Genomic DNA, 18857 nt, shown 5'->3' with positions numbered 1-18857 from the left:
CAAGATGCAGGTATCATTAATGTGCTGGGAAAATGTTGACAAGCAAATAAATAATGTCCACAAAGACCAGCTCCCCAGAAGCAGGGAAGCAGGGAAGCAATTACTGCAATTCCTCATAGGACATTTGTACTAGAAGAAAAGTGTTGCGGACATGCAAATCCAGAATAGGGTGGATGGCTCATTTTGCCTTGGGGACAATGAACTGTTTCAATAGAAACCTTAGAACATCTCTTTTTCTATGACAAACGTTTTGACCCCCTTCGGGAAGAGCTGCTCCAGAGCTGCATGGAGGTCCATCAGTCAGTGGTGATGCTGGCAAGTTTGACAACATAAAGCAGGATGGACATAAAGACTAAAATGACAGCTAGCAGCCTCTTAATACCATGGTCTGGACCCAAAGGCCAGAACATGGTATCCAGACTTTGATAAGAGGATTCCCTTCCCCATTCTAAGGAGGACTTGCTTGTGGAACTGTAGAGTTTAAGGGCTCAAAACTTAGGCAGAACTGAGTTCCAAGCTTTGCTTTGGACTTGAGGAGGTTTTTCTCTCCTTTTCTGAAGAAAAGGGTAATACTGTCCCAAGTGACATTCCCCATTCCCATGGGCATATGCAACAGACATTTATTGGAGCCAAAGGGTTCTCTGCATGTGTGCTACAAAGAGGCTCATTCTGGATATTTGATCTGATATTCCCTATTCCAGGGGTCTCCAATATTTATAAACAAAGGGCCAGTTTACAATCCTTCAGAATTTAGGAGGCCGGACGATAGTACTCCATCGTTAGTATCATTGGTGTCAGTGTAAGGTATAGTTCCCCATTGTTGGTGTCAGTGGGAGGAATAATGCCCCATCATTGGTGTCAGTGGGAGGAATAGTTCTCAATCATTGGTGTCAGTCGGAAGAATAGTGTCTTGTATCAGTGAGAGGGCTGGTTAAAGGCAAGCAAAGGGCCACTTCTGGCCCCCTGGCCATAGTTTGGAGACCACTGCCCTAGTCCATCAACACAAGGCCACTGGCAAGAGCTCCAGCTGTTAGAGGATAGAAGTTTCAACCGGGACAGAACCGGGATCCTTAGACATGTCCTTAAACCAGACAGCAGGTGTGGCCGATGGACATGGCCACAATAGTAGGTTGCAGGGCAGGGCCTGCAAGTGAAAACAAGGCATTAGAAAGGGATTCTAACCTTTTATCCACAGGGTCTTTAAACACTTGATTCACGACAGGGAAAGTCCACTTTTTAGGAACTCCTTCTTCTCCTGTTGCTGGGCAAAACATTTGGGAAGGGAGTGAAGATTGTTTCGGGATTAGGCCAGTCACTGCACAAATAAGCTGCAAATGTGAGTGTACAGAAAAGGTTGCCTGGGGTCTCTTTAAAGAACCTTGGCTGATGATTTAGACATAGCCGACGCAGGTTGCTCCAGGTAAGGACCAAAATGTTTTCTTTAAGTTTGGAAGAGATGTCAGTAGTCCTCATGGACCTTGTCCTCAAAAACAGGCAAGGTGCAATCATAATCCTTCTCAGCTGAATGTGCAAAAGCAGCTGCAGATAGAGAAATTTTAGAGATAGACTCTGGAGGAGAGGACATAGGTACCTATTTGGAGCCCCCATGTGCTGAGTCAGCCAACATGGCTGAAATTTTACTCTTAAACTTAGATGCAGTAGTAGAAACCTCCTCTGTGGATAAGCAGGAGATGGGAACGACCCCTGTCGGGTTAGGCCTCTCAGAAAGGTAGTGCTTAAAGCAGGGAAAGTGGTCCAGGTGTTCTGTGTCAGTGCCCCTAGGGAATGCAATGCGACCCCTCCCCCCAGAACTATTCAATAACTGAAAGCCCATATGGCTGTTCCCCTTGTATAAGGTATGCCCACAAGAGGTACTTGCCACCTGTGACTTAACAGGGGAGGCATCAGGGAGCCGGATCACATGCTGGAGCAGCTGGGCAGATGATGGGAGTAAGTGGGCTGGTCTGCATGTGTAGCCCAAAATGGTGCATGCATGTATATTATGGACAACCAAAAGGAGGCTAAGCATACTCAGTAGGGGTGCATGGGTAGTAAACCTGAATATTATCACCAAAATTCAAAGTGATGCTGCAGCGTCCTCTCCCACCACCGGACTGCAACAAAAAGGTTTGCAGCAAGAACTCCTGAGATTTAACCCCTCAGTGGACTCAAACCAGCACATCCAGACTCACAAAAGGGCATGAGCCCTGACTTACCACAGCAGTGGTCCGCTTACAGTCTGCAGTCGTCAATGGGTTAAGAGCAGGATTGGGGGCATCCTGTTCACCATTATTCATCCTTTTGGTGTACATACTACTCAAGGAGTCCTCAGGGACAGGGTTCCTCTGGTAGTGTGGACCATGGCCCTAGACCTGTAAAGCACTCTGTGGCTAACTCTGCACATTGCACTGAAGGTTCTTAGTGGAACATCTAATGCAGTGCCACATTACAGGCTGGCTTCACCACTTCTTCCCAGTAGGGTCTGGGTATGGCTCCTAGGGCAAAGCTGAGGGTCAGTTGATCTGGGTAGCACTGTGGCAAAGTGGTTAGCACTTTCACCTAGCAAATCTAGGGTCATTGGTTTGAATCTCAACCACGTCATTACCTGCATGGAGTTTGCATGTTCTCCCTGTGCCTGTGTGGGTTTTCCCCCATGTACTCCAGTTTCCTCCCACACTCCAAAGACAGGCTGTAGGTTAACAGGCTCCTGTCTAATTTGCCCCTAGTATGTGTATGTATGAATGTGAGTTAGGGACCTTAGATTGTATGCTCCTTGAGGGTCAGCAACTGATGTGACTGTACAATGTATATTGAAAGCACTGTGTAAATTGACAGTGCTAGATAAGTACCTGTAATAAATAAATAAACTGGAAGCTACCACAAGTCCCAGTAGCTCTGCAGCAAGCAGTGGAAAATCACTACATAAAAAAATAATCTTGAGAGAGTTGCTTTAATCAGAGGGGAGAAGAAGTTCTTCTGAACACTAACAAAAAAACAAGGCAGGCTAGGAGAGTGAGGGATTACGGTATACTGTGCTTATACAAGGTTGTCCTTATAGCTCGTTTGCTTGTGTTCATTCTCCTGAAGTCAGGAGATACATAACCCTATGTACCCCAATACTCTTTCTTTCCTATAAAGCATTATTGAGAATTATCTTTTTTTGCTTATTATTGCATATTCTTCTGGGTTAATTCACATTATCGCATTCCGTTGGTGTGTTAACACACTTTCCACATTACCACATGTCACAATAAGCCAGCCAACTCATTATAAATGGGTTGCCAATGCACCGTAACAAATCAAAATATGCACTAGACTCTTTTTTAACAATGCGGAATAGCACAAGGCATGGTATGTCCATAGTGATGTGCTGCAGTGCACTTTGCTTTGTACTTTACTGTACATTGAATTAGGGTGACATTCACAATGAATGGCACCAAAGTGCATTAAACATGGGGCAAGTGCATTGCCATGCATTGTGGGAATGTGCTTGTTTTAGCACACACTGCCAAAGCACACAAGTGTGAATGGACCCTCATTTCAGAAACATAGTGTACATTATTTTTTTGAATTTATGTGTAAAGAGTAGGGTTTCACCAATTAATTTTTTATTTTTTTTTTCATCAGCGAGTACGAGTACCAATACTGGTGCTCATGAACATAGCCAATACCGATTAAACAATGAATGGTTCAAATTGCACAGCAAATCGACAGAATTTACACCGCATTCCTGTTCAAATTAAATGTGATTCTTTGCAGTGTAATATGAGCCCATTCATTTTGCATGGGCTCAAAACGGAGGGATTCTTGCTTCCACAAACACAGATGCTGCGGAGAATTTTTCCTCCAACTCATGCCAACAATAGGGCACTCTTCCACCTATTCACCATTGACAATTTCACATGTTTTTCTCCATATGACCACCAGCTGCCAACTGCTAACAATGGGGTAATTTTTTCTACTCACTAATGGTGATGCACGTTTCTTACCATTGACTATGGAGGATAGGGCATGTCTGACTATAGATGATGGGGCATGTCATCCTTCTATTGTCCACTAATTCTAGGGCATATTTCCATCCTAATAACACTGACAAAAGGAAACTGCTTCCTCTTACTGACCACTGACACCAGAGATTTTTTTTTACACTTACGGAGGCATTATTTCCTCCCACTGGTGCCTGGTCAATATTTTTTCCCACTGATCAAAAATGCTACAGCTTTTTTCTCCCACTGACCAGCAAGTGACATTATGTTACATACTGCTGACCTTTGCATTCTATAAGCTATATTGTGCATTACAAACTCCTGACTGCTGCACCCTGTAAACTTTGCTGTACATAACTTGCTCCTGACTATGGTGTTTATTATGCTAAAAGTTCCTGGCTGCTAAGTTGTCCCAAACTGTTTTTATCAAGTTCATCTTTAAAGTAGCACTGCTAAACTCTAGTTTAAAAAAAAAATCTATTCAAGTATATATTCTTAAAGCGGTAATAAACCCAAAACCAAAAATGTAACCCATTGCACTTTACCAATCATTAGATGTAGTGGCTGAATTTGTTTTCTTTTTTTAGGCATGTCCACTATGTTTTCACCTGGTGATCTGGCCAGTAACACATATCCTGTATTATACAGAGACCACTCTGGATGAATGAGCACAGGGGGCAGAACTGGACAGCAGCATTTTCAGTCAGGGGAAAGGGGAGTGTTAAATGCACTAGCAGATTTAAATACACTAACAAACTCCAGCTAACACTTTATAATCTATTTCAGCAACATTTTTTTTCTTTTTGGGATAAAGGTTTGACATAAATAAATAAAAGCTGATAATTTTAAGCACCCCTATCAGTGTTAAATGGTCTGTTTCAACCCTATAAATGTAAGAGAGCTTTTCTATTGAAAAACAACAGACTTACTGGCTGGATTACCAGATAAATAGAAGAAAGAAAGCCTAAAAAAGGAAACTAATACAGCTATCACATATAAGAATTGGTAAGCTGCAATATAATACGTGTTTGCTTTTGGGTTTAATACTGCTTTAACTCAAAAAAGTACATTCTCTTGTTCTCAGTCTCCATCAATTCTCGATCAATTTAGTTTGCAGTGATTTGGCTTCCTGTTATAGAAAAGGGTTCATTCTCCAGGGTCTGACTGTATGTAGGAACGTAGCTTGTGCACTTCCAAGATGGACTAGGGACTAGGGACTATGGGAATTGTAATGTACATAGTACAGTGCTCCTGACCAAAACTAACATTCACTGCTCCGTTTCCTTTGCAAATGGAAAGGAAAAGATCAGGAGCTCAAGGAGGACCTTAGAAGGAGGCAGAAAAACACAATAAGAAACAGTTTCATGAAGTTAAAGATTACAGGGCTACTAAGAAGTGGTTGTGTATGGATTATTTTTGGAGAATAATGATATTGTTTAGTATCATTTTACAGCAACCCTGTCACTATAAAAAAGTGAATGAAGTAAGACATACCTGTAAAGAAGTGACTATTCACCTTTCCTGATACCTGTGCTGCCAATTGTCCCTCCAATCTTTAGAAAACGTCTGCTGAATTATGTATGGAAACCAACACTTCCAGGAGTGTCAATCTCCTGTGGCCACTGCAGTTCTCCATAGGGGTCCCAGGAGGTATGAATGTGAAAAGCAATTCTGGCTTTGGCTCATACAGGTTTGGTTGCCTGGCAGGCTGCCTGCTTATTTATTTGCAAACTGACAAGAATATTAGGATTAAACACAGTGGGATGATTACTAGGTAGCCAGGCTTTTGGTTTCTTGCTATAACAAGGCATTTTGCAGGCTTCCAAATTAAGCCAGAGTCAATGGGAGCAAGGTCAAGTTATTCTGACAAGCAAATGGCTAGTTTTGGCACCACTAGCCATAACTTAATTTTACTAATTTATATACACTAATTTACATAGAACTGAATTTTTTCATGAATCACTCACATTAAGCATTGTCCCACAAAATTATGTCCCTAGCATAATCACACACATGTGCAGAGACTGTACAATATAATAACTAAAGCCAGTGCCAGTAAGTATTAGAGAAGCCCAAGACACCTGGATGAATCCCACTTGGACTTTGAGAGGACATAATCATTATTCTTGATGAGAATCATGCCCAAAACCCTAAAGCTGCAGACAATAAACACCAGTATCATGCTGGGAGTGCATAAGAAGAATGCAAAAGCTCAAACAGTGCAGCTTTTCCATACAGCATGCATTTGTTAGACTTATAAGAGGAAAAGTTATGAAGAATATAGGGATAGTTGCTTAGGTGTAAAGGAAGAAATGAAGAAATGTGCCTGTTTGATAAGTAAATAAAAGTCCAGGGCTCCATCTCTGTTCCTATGTATGCCCTATGCAATTTAGAGCCCTGGAAAAATACTACTGCTTATTCTCCATTTTACTATAATTTGTTAGTATATAATTAGTATTGTACACAAAACATAAAACAACTTAGGTCTATAAGTAGGAAAAGATCCTCTAGACCAGCATCTGTGATCATCATGGGTGCCACGCTGCATCCAATATTTTGCACAGTGCCATGCGTTTCCATAGTGCAAGTGGGTCAGCCACCAGCACCATGAAAAGGCATGACACTAATTCAGGGTGGGTGGTATTCAGGGCCATCCCAGCATTCAGAAAAAGACAGAAGTCCACCTCCGTCTACACCTGATCTACCTCCCAATCACTAGTATGCTGCTTCAGCTGTGCTGTGCTGAAGATCACAAGGTAGAACCTTGATGTGAAGGGAAGTGGGGGACTCTTCTGTGAAAGTGGGGGGCTGAGGACTTTGGTGTGAAAGTGGAGGGGGGTGGTAAGAGATGAGGACTAAAAGGGGGAGCTGAGGACTCTGATGTGGAGAGCAGGGACTGAGAACTCTGATTTAAAAGGGATGAACTAAGGAAATCCTCCTCTGTCTACCCATGTTCTACCTCCTGGTCACTAGTATGCTGTTGCAGTTGCGCTGTGTTGAAGATCACAAAGTTTAAAAGAGGGGGACTGAGAAATCTCATGTGAAATGGGGGGACTGGGAATCTGATGTGAAAAAAGGGCTAAGGACAGAGGAATGTCTTATGTGATGAGGGACTCCACTGTGGACTTTGAGTAAATGCAAATATCAACTTTTCCTTAGAAGTCAAGCTGGCCCTGTGGCCTCCCACTTCATGAGGCTCCCAAATGATCCTTAAAGTAACCCATGGTGGAGCCATGGTTGACTTGCACAGGGAAAGTTGGGGTTTGTATTTGAAATTCAATTGTCTGTATCTCTGGATCTGGTTATCGTTTTGACATACAGTTTAACTAAAGGCAACCTCTGTTCATGCAATTTTTCAAGGGATGTTAACTACCCAAGTTTGTAATAAGTTAATTTTAAAGCATTCATGATGGCATACTCATCAAAGACATAGTTTTTAGTTATCCCATTTTTAGGTTGTTAAAGGGACATTCATACTGCATATTTATTGAATACGTATGTTCTGAGGACTTTGATTTAAAAGAGGAGGACTGGGAACTCTGATGTGAAATGGGAGGACTGAGAACTCTGATGTGGAAGGGGGAGGGGACTGTCTTATATGATGGGGAGACCCCATTGTAGACTGGAATGCCTCAAAATGTTTGCATACATTTAAAGGGTGCTATGATTGCAAAAATCTTGACAAACACTGCTCTAGACATAGGTAAAGTCAGCCATAGGTAAATTATTTAACATCTTAACATAGTAACAATCAAACTCAGAAAAGAAAGCTCTTCACAAGATTGCTAAACCATGAAGGCGATTTCAGAAATAATCTAGGAAATGTAAGGTTATTAATGATCGAAAAACATTTGAACATTAAACATGTTGCATTCACACTGAATAAACAAAGCCTACCTTCTCTGAGACTCTGCTTTTCATCTTTGCATTCTTGTTCGTCTAGGTGACCCACTGGTTAAATCCAGTTATGGTATCCTTATTTTCTGAATGACCCTATATACAATGTATGAGCCTGCAAAAATGCTGGCAAAGAAATTCCAGGTTTGAAGTATCACCATCTCTAAGTCCACTGCAGGCTCAATCACACACATTGAAAGGAAGGCTGCAAAGCTCAAGGATTGTGGCATAAAGCTTTAGTTTTAACCAGAAGCAGTTAAAAAAGGATCATGAATCTAGCAATTGTTGATCTTAAAATAAACAAGTCTCAACCCTGGGCAATTTAACCTGGGCATATAAAGGAAAAACTGCTAAAGCACCTTATGTCAAAACAACAGAGGAAGAAATACAGAGTGCTTAAAGCGGAACTACAGGAATGATATTTTTTGCAAAGTTACTTCAGGGCAGCTTGGCCCAATGTAAGTATCCATATCTGATATCCAGAGTGCTGCTGTTGGTACTGAAACACTGTAGCAGTCTGCACTATTCACCAGGTTTCAGGTGCTGCTCTATCGACTCCCCCTCTGCACACTGAGCACAGGGAGATTCTCACACAGCACTGCCACCATTAAGAGAATACCATGCATTTTTTTTCAAAGAATAGAAGGTGGTCTCTGATAGCGGCAGTGGATTTAGTATGCAGAGGGGAAGCCATTGGGGCAGCACCCAGATCATGGATATCACTGAATGTAGCACAGACTATGTCAGTAATTTTCAGCATTCCCATTTGCCCTACAGATATCATATACTTAGATTGAGCCAAGCTAGACCAAGGACCTAGGTAAGTTTGCAAAAAAAAAACTGTTCCTGGAGTTCTGCCTTGGAATATAACTGTGGCCATGCTATAGACATTCACATATTTCCCATTCTTCAAAAGCAGGAAATGAGTCTTAAAACAAGTTCCCATTGACCTCTGTAGCTGCAACTACCATGGAGCTGTTCATCTCCAAAATGTACAGAATAAACACTTTTGTTTCAGCAGTTGCACGCCTTCTAATCTCTAATGTAAACACATAACAGCTGTATAGGAAAAGGGGAGAGCAGAGTGCTGAGACCAGATCTAAACTACTTTACCGCATCTCTTGTCAAGTTTGAGGATCACCTATTCCTTAGTGTCTGCAATTACAGAGGTCAGTTGGGACTAGTTTTAAGTTACGGTAATTTACTGCTTGTTAAAAAATATAAATATTTCAGTGTGCATAGCCTGTACACAGTTCTACTTTGAGTTAAATGCAAATATCAATGTTTCTGTAGAAGTCAAGCTGGCCTTGTGGCCTCCCACATCATGAGGCTCCCAAATGATCCTTAAGGTAACCTGTGGTGGAGCCATGGTTGACTTGCACAGGGAAAGCTGGGATTTGCCTATGAAATTCAATTGTCTATATCTCTGGATCTGCTTATAATTTTGACATACAGTTTTAACTAAAGGAAACCTCTGTTCATGCAATTTTTCAAGGGATGTTAACTTGTAATAAGTATGTAATAAGTTCCTTTTAAAGCATTCATGATGGCATACTCATCAAAGACATAGGTTTTAGTTATTCCTTTTCACGGTTGTTAAGGGGACATTCATACTGCATATTTAGTGCATAAGTATATTCTGCATCCTATCTTATTCGTAAAGTAATTTACTTTTCTAATCAATAGGTTGCCAAGAATCTGAACCAGCATCACAATATACAGCATGGAGCCATAGTATACAGAAGGGAGCTATTTAATTAATTGGTTTAACATGTTATGGCCTCCCACTTAGTTAAGTACCCAAACAGCTGCAGCAAGCCCTAAATCTTTGGTAGGATTTAGAGCAGTCGTGCATTTAGAAAAAGAGCCTGACGTTCATTTACAGTAAAACTCACAGTTTCTCCCTAGGAGCAGCATTGGTCATTAGAAAGAGGGGAGACAACGGCAGGTTAGGGAGCCTGTAACAGACTGGGGGAGTTGGTGAGAAGACAGCAAGGGGATTAGAAGATGGAAAGAAGAGGTGGGAAATGAGAGACATGTAGGGAGTAGCTGGTGAATAGGCTAGTCTCAAACAGTTTCAAGATTAGCAGGGCAGCAGGACGGGTTACAAGGGTGCTGGTAAAGAAGTCTTAAAACATTCAACACTGGAGGGAGAACCAAATCACAATATAACCCCATTCCTGCTTGAGAAGCTGACTGATTCCTTTTTGTCTTGCATGTCAGTGATTCAGACAGTAGCTGTAAGTTTTTCATAACAAAAAACAGTAATTAAAGCAATCAAATTTATATGTGTATATGTGTGAGTCTTGGAGAGGGTATTTTTTTAGGTAAAAGGCATTGACAGTACCATAAGAAATAAAACTGAATTCAAACTATAAGGGGGTGTAGGGAACTTCTACTTAGGTATCCTTAAAATGTATCTATAGCCCAAACATTATTTTGGATAGAGGTTTTACTTTTCTGTGTTTGTTCCCAATGGGTAGATTACACTCTCTGTTTCTTCTGGTGACCATTGAGAAATCCAAAATGTTACAGTTGTGAGAAGTATTCTAATAGACACACCTCTACCATCTACAGCTGGATATGTTCTTGCTCCAGTCACTTTCTGTTGTGCCTCTGGGATAGGAAGTAAAGATAAATCCCCCCAACAGGACACAGGAAGCAAGCCAAAAAAATTATGTTGAACTTCAGCATTTTCTAAAAAAGCTTTCCTAAAAATAAAGAAGGCTATAGATACACTTTAGGAAGTGTACACACAGGATGGTTTAAAGAATACGGCTGAATATTTTACACCATTCACAAAGGAAAACACTTCAGCATTAATATCTTTTAGCAGACATTAAGTAGTGTACATTTACAAATTGATTTAGAATTCACAATATTTTCTATGTTTTCATTGTGTTTTTGCATTGACTAAAACACAAAAAACTGCACTTAATTGAAGTAAAAGTGTATTTAACCTCATATTATTTAGACAATAGAAGCATAACATAATTATCACAATAATGGTTGTTCTGTTTGTTACTTCATCACCCATTAATATATTGTATAGACATGGGCAGTTACAATACAAAAATGTAAAAGCTCCTAGAAATTATTATTAAACTAAAGGGTTTTTCTACGACAATATTTTCTTTGATGTTTGGTTGCTATGATTTACATCACATTGTTCCTGCTTGTCATCACAGCACTACGCATTGGACAGAAGGTGACATGTTCACTACTTGTAATTGCATCCCATAGTCTTTAACTGCCTATAAAGCAAAATATTATATAACGATATATGACAGGCTTTCAAGTAAGAAAATGGGACAGGCGATGTTGCAGGTAGATTGACAGTAGTGGATCAAAGCTAAAATGTATTTGACAAATGTATTTGATAATGACCTAGTTTGTAGACTATAACAATGTGAGATGCAAAGTTGAAAAAAAAAACTTCAGTCCATCCTCTGCAACCTGCAGCCCTTACTGAATCCTAAATTTACCTAGTAAATATGCCTCCATATGCCTGTACTCCAGCACTTGAAAGCTGTTCGCTGTTTTAAGACCACCTATACATATTGCCAACTTTCTCTGAACATGGGTGAAAGGAATGGAATACAAGCCATTAGGAATTAGGCAGTAGGCTTTATTAATGAGGAAAAACATTGCCTTTACAAAACAGATGATGAGCTGGTGGTCACCTTTTCAATTGGCCCAAATGCTTGTTTTGTACCAAATCGGTCCTCTAGTATCTTGCCCAACTGTACCCTTTTATTACTACATGCTCACTTTAAAGTAGACTCTGAACCAAGTGGAGCTAACTAATATCTCTAGGAAACATGCATGCAGTTATTCTAAACAAACTCATATTAAATATGAATAACAGAGAGTCATTTTAACCTCATTTTACAACCATAATTGTGCTGGGTTGTGTTTGCCCCAGAGATGTTTCTAGGTGTTATTCTGAAATGAGCAGATAGTGAAAATATAGGCGTGATTTGAGAACCTATCATAAAATAATGTTTGAACTTCAAAGCCTACGCTCTATAGCCACCTAACTCATATACCAGAGTTGATGTACTGATCTGAAAGAAGATTCCTATAAGAGAGGCAAGCATATGGCGAGACTATGTGCTAAATGAAGACGGTACCGCTGAGACCTCCCTGTTCTGCAATGGCATTTTACAGAGAAAGCACAGTTTGGGTAGATAAAGCTGGGACTATCTGCAAGCTTCTCCCTGACTTCTAAGCCTGAAATGTTATATTGTATTATAGCGTGCTAAATTATTTATGCGTTTAGGCTTACTATAGAAATGCAAAACAGACATCATCAGATTTTCCTTCCAGGATTATCTATTTTATCTTGCTCTCCAGCAGCAATGGCCACTTGTAACAAATATCTATTGCTGGTTCTCTTACCAACAAGTAGTAGATCACTAATAGAATATATTTATAGCTGTGGACATGTAGAGGAGAAGGAAGAAAGAAGGAAAGATCGTAGGAAGGAAGGAAGGGAAAGGGATTTATTGTGGCACACATGTATAGAATCCTCTGTAACAAAATGTTCCAGGCTATCCCGACGCTTGCACTCTACAGTCCCATTTATTCCTATGGGCTTCTGATTAAGATCTTGTACCCAGACATTTATAGGAACTAAGCTCATAGTGCCTAACCTAAACCCCTTTGGAACCCATTGTGCAGCCATTGGGCTTCTGGTTTTCCATACTGTGGCGCTTACTCAATCCAGTGAAGAAAAAAATATTCTTCACTGGCTTCAAGTAGTTCAGTGGTTTGGTTTATTTCCTACACAGTATTTCACTTTTTTCTGTGCTGTCCATCCCCTTGCATGTTTTTTTTTCACCGATCTGATCTTATAATGGATCTTGCTGAAGAAATAACAAATGTGGCACACTATGGGTGTTGGGTGCACAAATATGAAAACATTGATTCATAAAAAGAGACAGTCATGGCCATGAACCTTAGAAGTCTCATGTCTATGAATGTCTCCTGAAGCCCAGTCTCCAACAAATAATATAGCATTTTTGCAGTTTCTGACCATCCACTGCAGAATGCAGCATATCCCAAAGTCTCTCACCATCTCTTGTAGAATGCATGTAGTCTTTGACTTTCTTCTGTTGCATGTCTGCAGTCCCTGGCAGTAACATCACATTCAATTATTATTATCTGTGGCCCTTTGGTAATGTCAGGGGCAGCACTTCAGGTTCCCTATATCAAGAAAGCTGACCATGCAGCGATATTTTCTTGTTTGGGGACAGGTAAATATAAGACTGGGAATGAGGCTGGGGGCAAGGGGCACCCTGATCAGTGGCATAGCAATGGGGTTGTGAGGGGTCCGCTCAGTGGTGTGGACAGTTCATACTAGTACATTTGAGTTGCACCATGCTGCACCCCTATGTTTTCCATCACAGCGTTGTGCAGGTACAATCGAAAAAGGTCAGCCAGCACCCCAAGCTGAGTCTGCACCTGCTGCTTTATGGCAGCAGCAGGACAGCCACTCATATGACAGTGATGAGAGCAGGACTTCCACTCACTGTGAGCTCCCACCTGTCTGCTGAGAGGTATCTCTAGTGAGATTTTGTACTTGGGGGGGGATGGAGGTGTCTCTGCTGACTGTTTGTATTTGGGGGGGTTTGGGGGTGTATGTACTGACAGTGTAAACTTGGGGTGATGGCGGGTGTCTGTACTGAAGGTCTGTATTAGGGGAAGAGTATGGTGGGTGTCTGTACTTGGGCAGGTGGTCGGGAGAAAAATTTAGGAATGTTTTTGGAGTGGTACTGTACTTAGTGGTTTGTGCTTGGGGGGGCGTCAGTACTGAAGGGTCTGTTTTGGAGGGTCAGTCTGTGCTTAAAGGTCTGTGCTTGGGGAGGGATCGATCTATCCAAGAGGGGCTTTCTGTACTAAGGAGTCTGTGATGTGGGGGGGGGGGAGGCAGTTTGTGCTGAGGAAGTTGGTCTGTACTGAGGGATCTATGTTGGGGGGTGGAAATCTGTACTCAGGGATTTGTGCTGGGGGAGTCTGTACTGAGGGGCTTGTGCTGGGGGGGTCTGTACTGAGGGGTTAAGCTACGATGGGGGATTTAGGGATGTTAGGGGAGATCTGTACTGTGGAGGGTATAGGCTTGGGGGGATGATTTTTAAGGGACAGAGGGGGTAATTTTAGTTGCACTTTGTAAAGTGGCCTGTGCATTCCACACTCCTGACCCCTGCACTTTATAAAAATTCAGAATCTGGAGCTGCTTTGGAAACCAATCAGCTTAACTGAGCAAGCTAAAAATAGAAGCTGATTAGATGCTATGTGCAGCTGCTTCAGACTCCACCTGCTCCAGTTTTGATTAATTATCTTCACAATGTTTTACATTTCATACTCCTGACCACTGCACTCTAGTACATTACTCCTAAAGTTCTACTCTAAGGTTGGCTGTACATAGAAAAGCATGTTTTGGAAAAGTTTCATTTTATTATAATAAGTGTTCTGAGATTTGTAAGTGTTTGTTAGGCCTTGTACACACGAGCTTTGGTCTCTGAATGGTGATCCGTGTTAAGAGCATTTGACAGTTGGTGTATCACCTCCATACTGCCTGCTTTAACCCCTTGAATCCTGCACGCTGATGTGAGGAGCATGTACAGTGGCCTGATTCATCAAAAGAGACAGGGGGTATAATTCTCGTCACAGCTGTGAAGCAAAAGCACCACGATCATGGCATGTGTACATCCCTGGCTGCTGCCTCTGCAGCTATAAAGGGGGGATCGGTTGGCGGGCAGGTTTTACCACTCCCCCAATCTTACTTGTGAATGAGCCCTTACACTATTGCTTGTGGTACAGTCATTAAAGCATATTTTGTGGTTAAAGGACTGTGGTATAAATGTGCTGAGTAAAGGGGTGTAGGTTCAGGGTTTATTTAGCTATGCTCCTTTAATCTCCTCCTTCTGTTAGTGCACATTGCCCACACCCACAATTCAGTTCAGTGCACATAGCATCCCACTTTATTTCATACTACTAATTTTTTTTTGGGGGGGTGTAAACAAAATGATTGGCACTGGTTGCTAGATGTGCTAGGTATGCCATTGGCTGTGATATAAATATAATTGCACAAAAGTTACACTTTAACAACTTCCCTACCGCTATTCGTAAATATACACTATATTGCCAAAAGTATTGGAACACTTGCCTTTACGCACACATGAACTTTATGGCATTAGTCCATAGTGTTCAATATTGAGTTGACCCACTCTTTGCAGCTATAACAGCTTCAACTCTTCTGGGAAGGCTGTGTGTCAATGGGAATGTTTTGACCATTCTTCCAGAAGCGCATTTGTGAGGTCAGGCACTGATGTCGGATGAGAAGGCCTGGCTCACAGTTTCCACTCTAATTCATCCCAAAGGTGTTCTATTGGGTTGAAGTCAAGACCTTGTGCAGGCCAGTCAAGTTCCTCCCCCCAAACTCACTCACCCATGTCTTTATGGACCTTGCTTTGTGCGCCAGTGCGCAGTCATGTTGGAACAGGAAAGGGCCATCCCCACACTGTTCTCACAAAGTTGGGAGCATGAAATTGTCCAAAATGTCTTGCTCACGCTTTAAGAGTTCCCTTCACTGGAACTAAGCCCAACCCTTGTAAAACAACCCCCCACCACAATCCCCTCTCCACCAAACTTTACACTTGGCACAATGCAGTCAGACAAGTACCTTTGTCCTGGCAGCCTTCAATCCCTGACACCTTCATCGAATTGCCAGACAGGGAAGCGTGATTTGTCACTCCAGAGAACATGTCTCCACTGCTCTAGAGTCCAGTGGCAGAGTGCTTTACACCACTTGATCCAATGATTTCCATTACACTTGATGATGTAAGTGCAATGCAAATGGATGCAGCTGCTTGGCCATGGAAACCCTTTCCATTAAGCTGTCTACACACTGTTGTTGTGTTAATCTGAAGGCCACACAAAGTTTGGAGGTCTTTAGTTATTGATTCTGCAGACAGTTGACGACTTCTGCACAATGTGCGCTTCTGCATATGCTGACCCTGCTCTGTCATTTTACGTGGCCTACAACTTCATGGCTGAGTTGCTGTTGTTCCCAGTTGCTTCCACTTTGTTATAATACTACTAACAGTTGACCATGGAATATTTAGTAGCAAGGAAATTTCACGGATGGACTTACAGGTCCAGGTGGCAACCTATCACAGTACTACGCTTAAATTCACTGAGCTCCTGAGTGAGCCATTCTTTCACAAATGTTTTTAGAAGCAGTCTGCATGCCTAGGTGCTTGATTTTATACACCTGTGGCCATGGAGGTGATTGGAACACCTGAATCCAATGATTTGGAGGGGTGTCCCAATACTTTTGACAATATAGTGTACGTCCTTGTAGGGAAACGGTTATATCGGGATCATGGCTGAGGCTACAAACATAAACCCAATATCATTTTTTAGTCTTGGCGATTGTCTTTCACGAAACAGTAATCCGAGTGACTAAGCAACCCCTGGATTACTTTTATGGGTGTTGGAAAGGGGTCCCACCCTCCTGCCTTCACCAGGTTCTCCAGTGTTATCAAGGAGCCCAGTAAGAATGCAACTGGTGGCATTCGGTTCCCAGCACACAGTGAGAGGAACAGAAGTTGTTCCTCACACTGTGTGATGTCAGAAAAAGGAAGCAATAATGATTTCATCAGTTCTGGTTTCAACTCTTTGTTTACTGGCAGGCTACTGGCCAGAGATGCAGCCAATCAGACCGATCTGTGTATGATCAGCTGCATTGAAGCCCAAAGGAGAGTTGGGGGGGTCTAATAGACCCCCGATCTTTCCATAAAGAGTACCTGCCACTGCCTATTGCTGTTCCAAGGGATGTTTACATTGTTTGTGACAGCAAGAAAAGTGATAAGGAAAATTAAAGAAACAGTGTAAAAATGAATAAAATAAGTAATAATTATAAAAAAGGTAAGCGCCCTAGTCTCCTCGTTCTCTAGTGCAAAGATGAACACATGTGTTGGTCCCGCACGCATATGTAAATTTATTCTCACCACACATATGAGATATTAATGTGAATATCAGAGCAATAATTCTAGCATCAGATCTTCTGTGTATCTCTAAACTGGTAACCTGTAAATGCTTTTAAAGTGTCACCTATGGATAATTTAAAGTACTGTAGTTTGTCGCCATTCCACAAGTGTGCACATTTTTAAAGCATTACATGTTTGGTATATATTAACTCAGTGTAACATAATCTTTTTTATTTTACCAAAAATTAGTATTACATTGTATTTGTTTTCACTAAAATTCATTAAAGTCTATTTTTTTCCCAAAAAATTGCATTTGAAAAACCGCTGCTCAACTACCACGTGACACAAAAAATTGCAACACCCTTTATTTTATTCTCTAGGACCTATGCGAAACAAAAAAAATGAAAAAAAAAAAACAAAAAAAAATGTGTGTGTGTAGCACCCTCTTAGTCAGGTGGTAGGATTTGTATAGGTAGGTTAAGCATAGCTGTGATTCTCTGCTTACTAGAGAGGCTGTCAGATAAATTCAGTGAGGTATTCTGCTTAACAGAGTGCTGTGATCGATTAGTTGGATTTGCTTGTGATCCTCTGTTGTTTGGGTTTATCTGAGTTCTGCCTGCCTTCAGGAAGCTATGGGAGCCTTCCAGAACATAGGTAGGAGCTAGGCAAAAGAATAGCATGAATACGGATACAGCCCTGGCCATTGCAGGGAAGGGTGACCCCATTGCATGCTGGGAGTTGATTTATGTTCTGGGAGCACATGGCTTTGGGTCTTTCCTGGGGGAGGATTGAACAGTCAGGCTGGAGGCAGGCTGCCTCGTCTGGCACTGGCTGTCATGTGGCCCCAGGTGGGTCGACCTGAGGGCCTGAAGTTAGAGAGAGTGGCTGACTGAAGGAAGCTCTCTGCCAAAGATCGGTCTAGTATCACTGACAAGAGAGTCACTTAAAAGATTGGAAAGAAGCAACTATTCTGTTCTTGGATAGAATACAGACACTGAGAGATCTTGGGAACTCTGTGTCCTTTGCTACCCTTCTGGTGCTGGATAGTGTGGGTCTGAGAAAAGAAAACACTGGGCTAGTGTTCTGAAGAGCTTGTCCAACTGTTGCTACTGCAAAGGGTTTTGCTCAGCTATGTTACCTTTGGGCTGTCACAGTCTGTTGTAACTGGCATGTACCTGAGACGCTCAGCCCTGTAACTACTACTGCAAAAGGGACTTTGCTCACTCCTAAACTACTTGTTGCTATACTTGAAAAGAGAAGTCCGATACCTGCTTTCAGTCAGGGCTTCAATACTGCCTAACTAAGAGCTCAGCTAGATATCCTCAGTGTGCATAGTTCTAATTTTGGAGTATCTTACTACAACTGCCCATCCATATCCCCAGTTTTTCAATAAAACTCCAAAAAAAAAACATCCCCTAGACTGGTCATTGAAGACAACGAGTGGAAGTGTGTGTATTTGGCTGAAGAAATTCACTGTGTCTGGCTTAAGTAAAGTTAGGTAAAGTAAGGGCGAAGTATATATATATAAAGTAGATTAAAGGGCAAAGTAGATATATACAGTGCTCAGCATAAATGAGTACACCCCTTTTGAAAAGTAACATTTTAATCAATATCTCAATGAACACAAGAACAATTTCCAAAATTTTGACAAAAATTAGTCCTATAGAACATTTGTTTAGCTCATTACACAAAAGTAAGGTTATTAATATAACTTAGATTACAAAATCTTCAGTTTTACTCAAAATTAGTTGATGCAAAAATGAATATGCCCCGCAACAAAAGCTACTACATCTATTATTTTGTATGACCTCCATGATTTGTAAGGACAGCACCAAGTCTTCTAGGTATAGAATGAACAAGTTGGTGACATATTGCAACATCAATCTTTTTCCATTCTTCAAGAATGACCTATTTTAGAGCCTGGATGCTGGATGGAGAGTGATGCTCAACTTGTCTTTTCAGAATTCTCTATAGGTGT

General features: G+C 41.4%; 1 protein-coding gene across 4 annotated transcripts in view; it reads right to left on the bottom strand.

Moving 5' to 3' along the window:
• The window catches only part of KCNN1 (potassium calcium-activated channel subfamily N member 1), a 189025-nt gene that overhangs the window by 95143 nt on the left and 75025 nt on the right, over positions 1 to 18857 (bottom strand). The window contains exon 1 of one of the 4 annotated variants that reach the window (XM_089667462.1): positions 9779 to 9827. The exons of the other annotated variants lie outside the window; for them this stretch is intronic. Coding sequence (XP_089523588.1) covers positions 9779 to 9807 — 29 coding nt within the window. The 5' untranslated portion in view covers positions 9808 to 9827. Of the gene's footprint in view, positions 1 to 9778; positions 9828 to 18857 lie in introns of those variants that run through there. 4 annotated transcript variants of the gene reach the window in all.

The sequence above is a fragment of the Staurois parvus genome, unplaced genomic scaffold (genome assembly GCF_062004578.1).
Source record: "Staurois parvus isolate SC_StPar_1 unplaced genomic scaffold, SC_StPar_1.0 ptg000053l, whole genome shotgun sequence".
NCBI classification, from domain to species: Eukaryota; Metazoa; Chordata; class Amphibia; order Anura; family Ranidae; genus Staurois; species Staurois parvus.
This window is presented reverse-complemented; position numbering and strand designations above follow the sequence as displayed.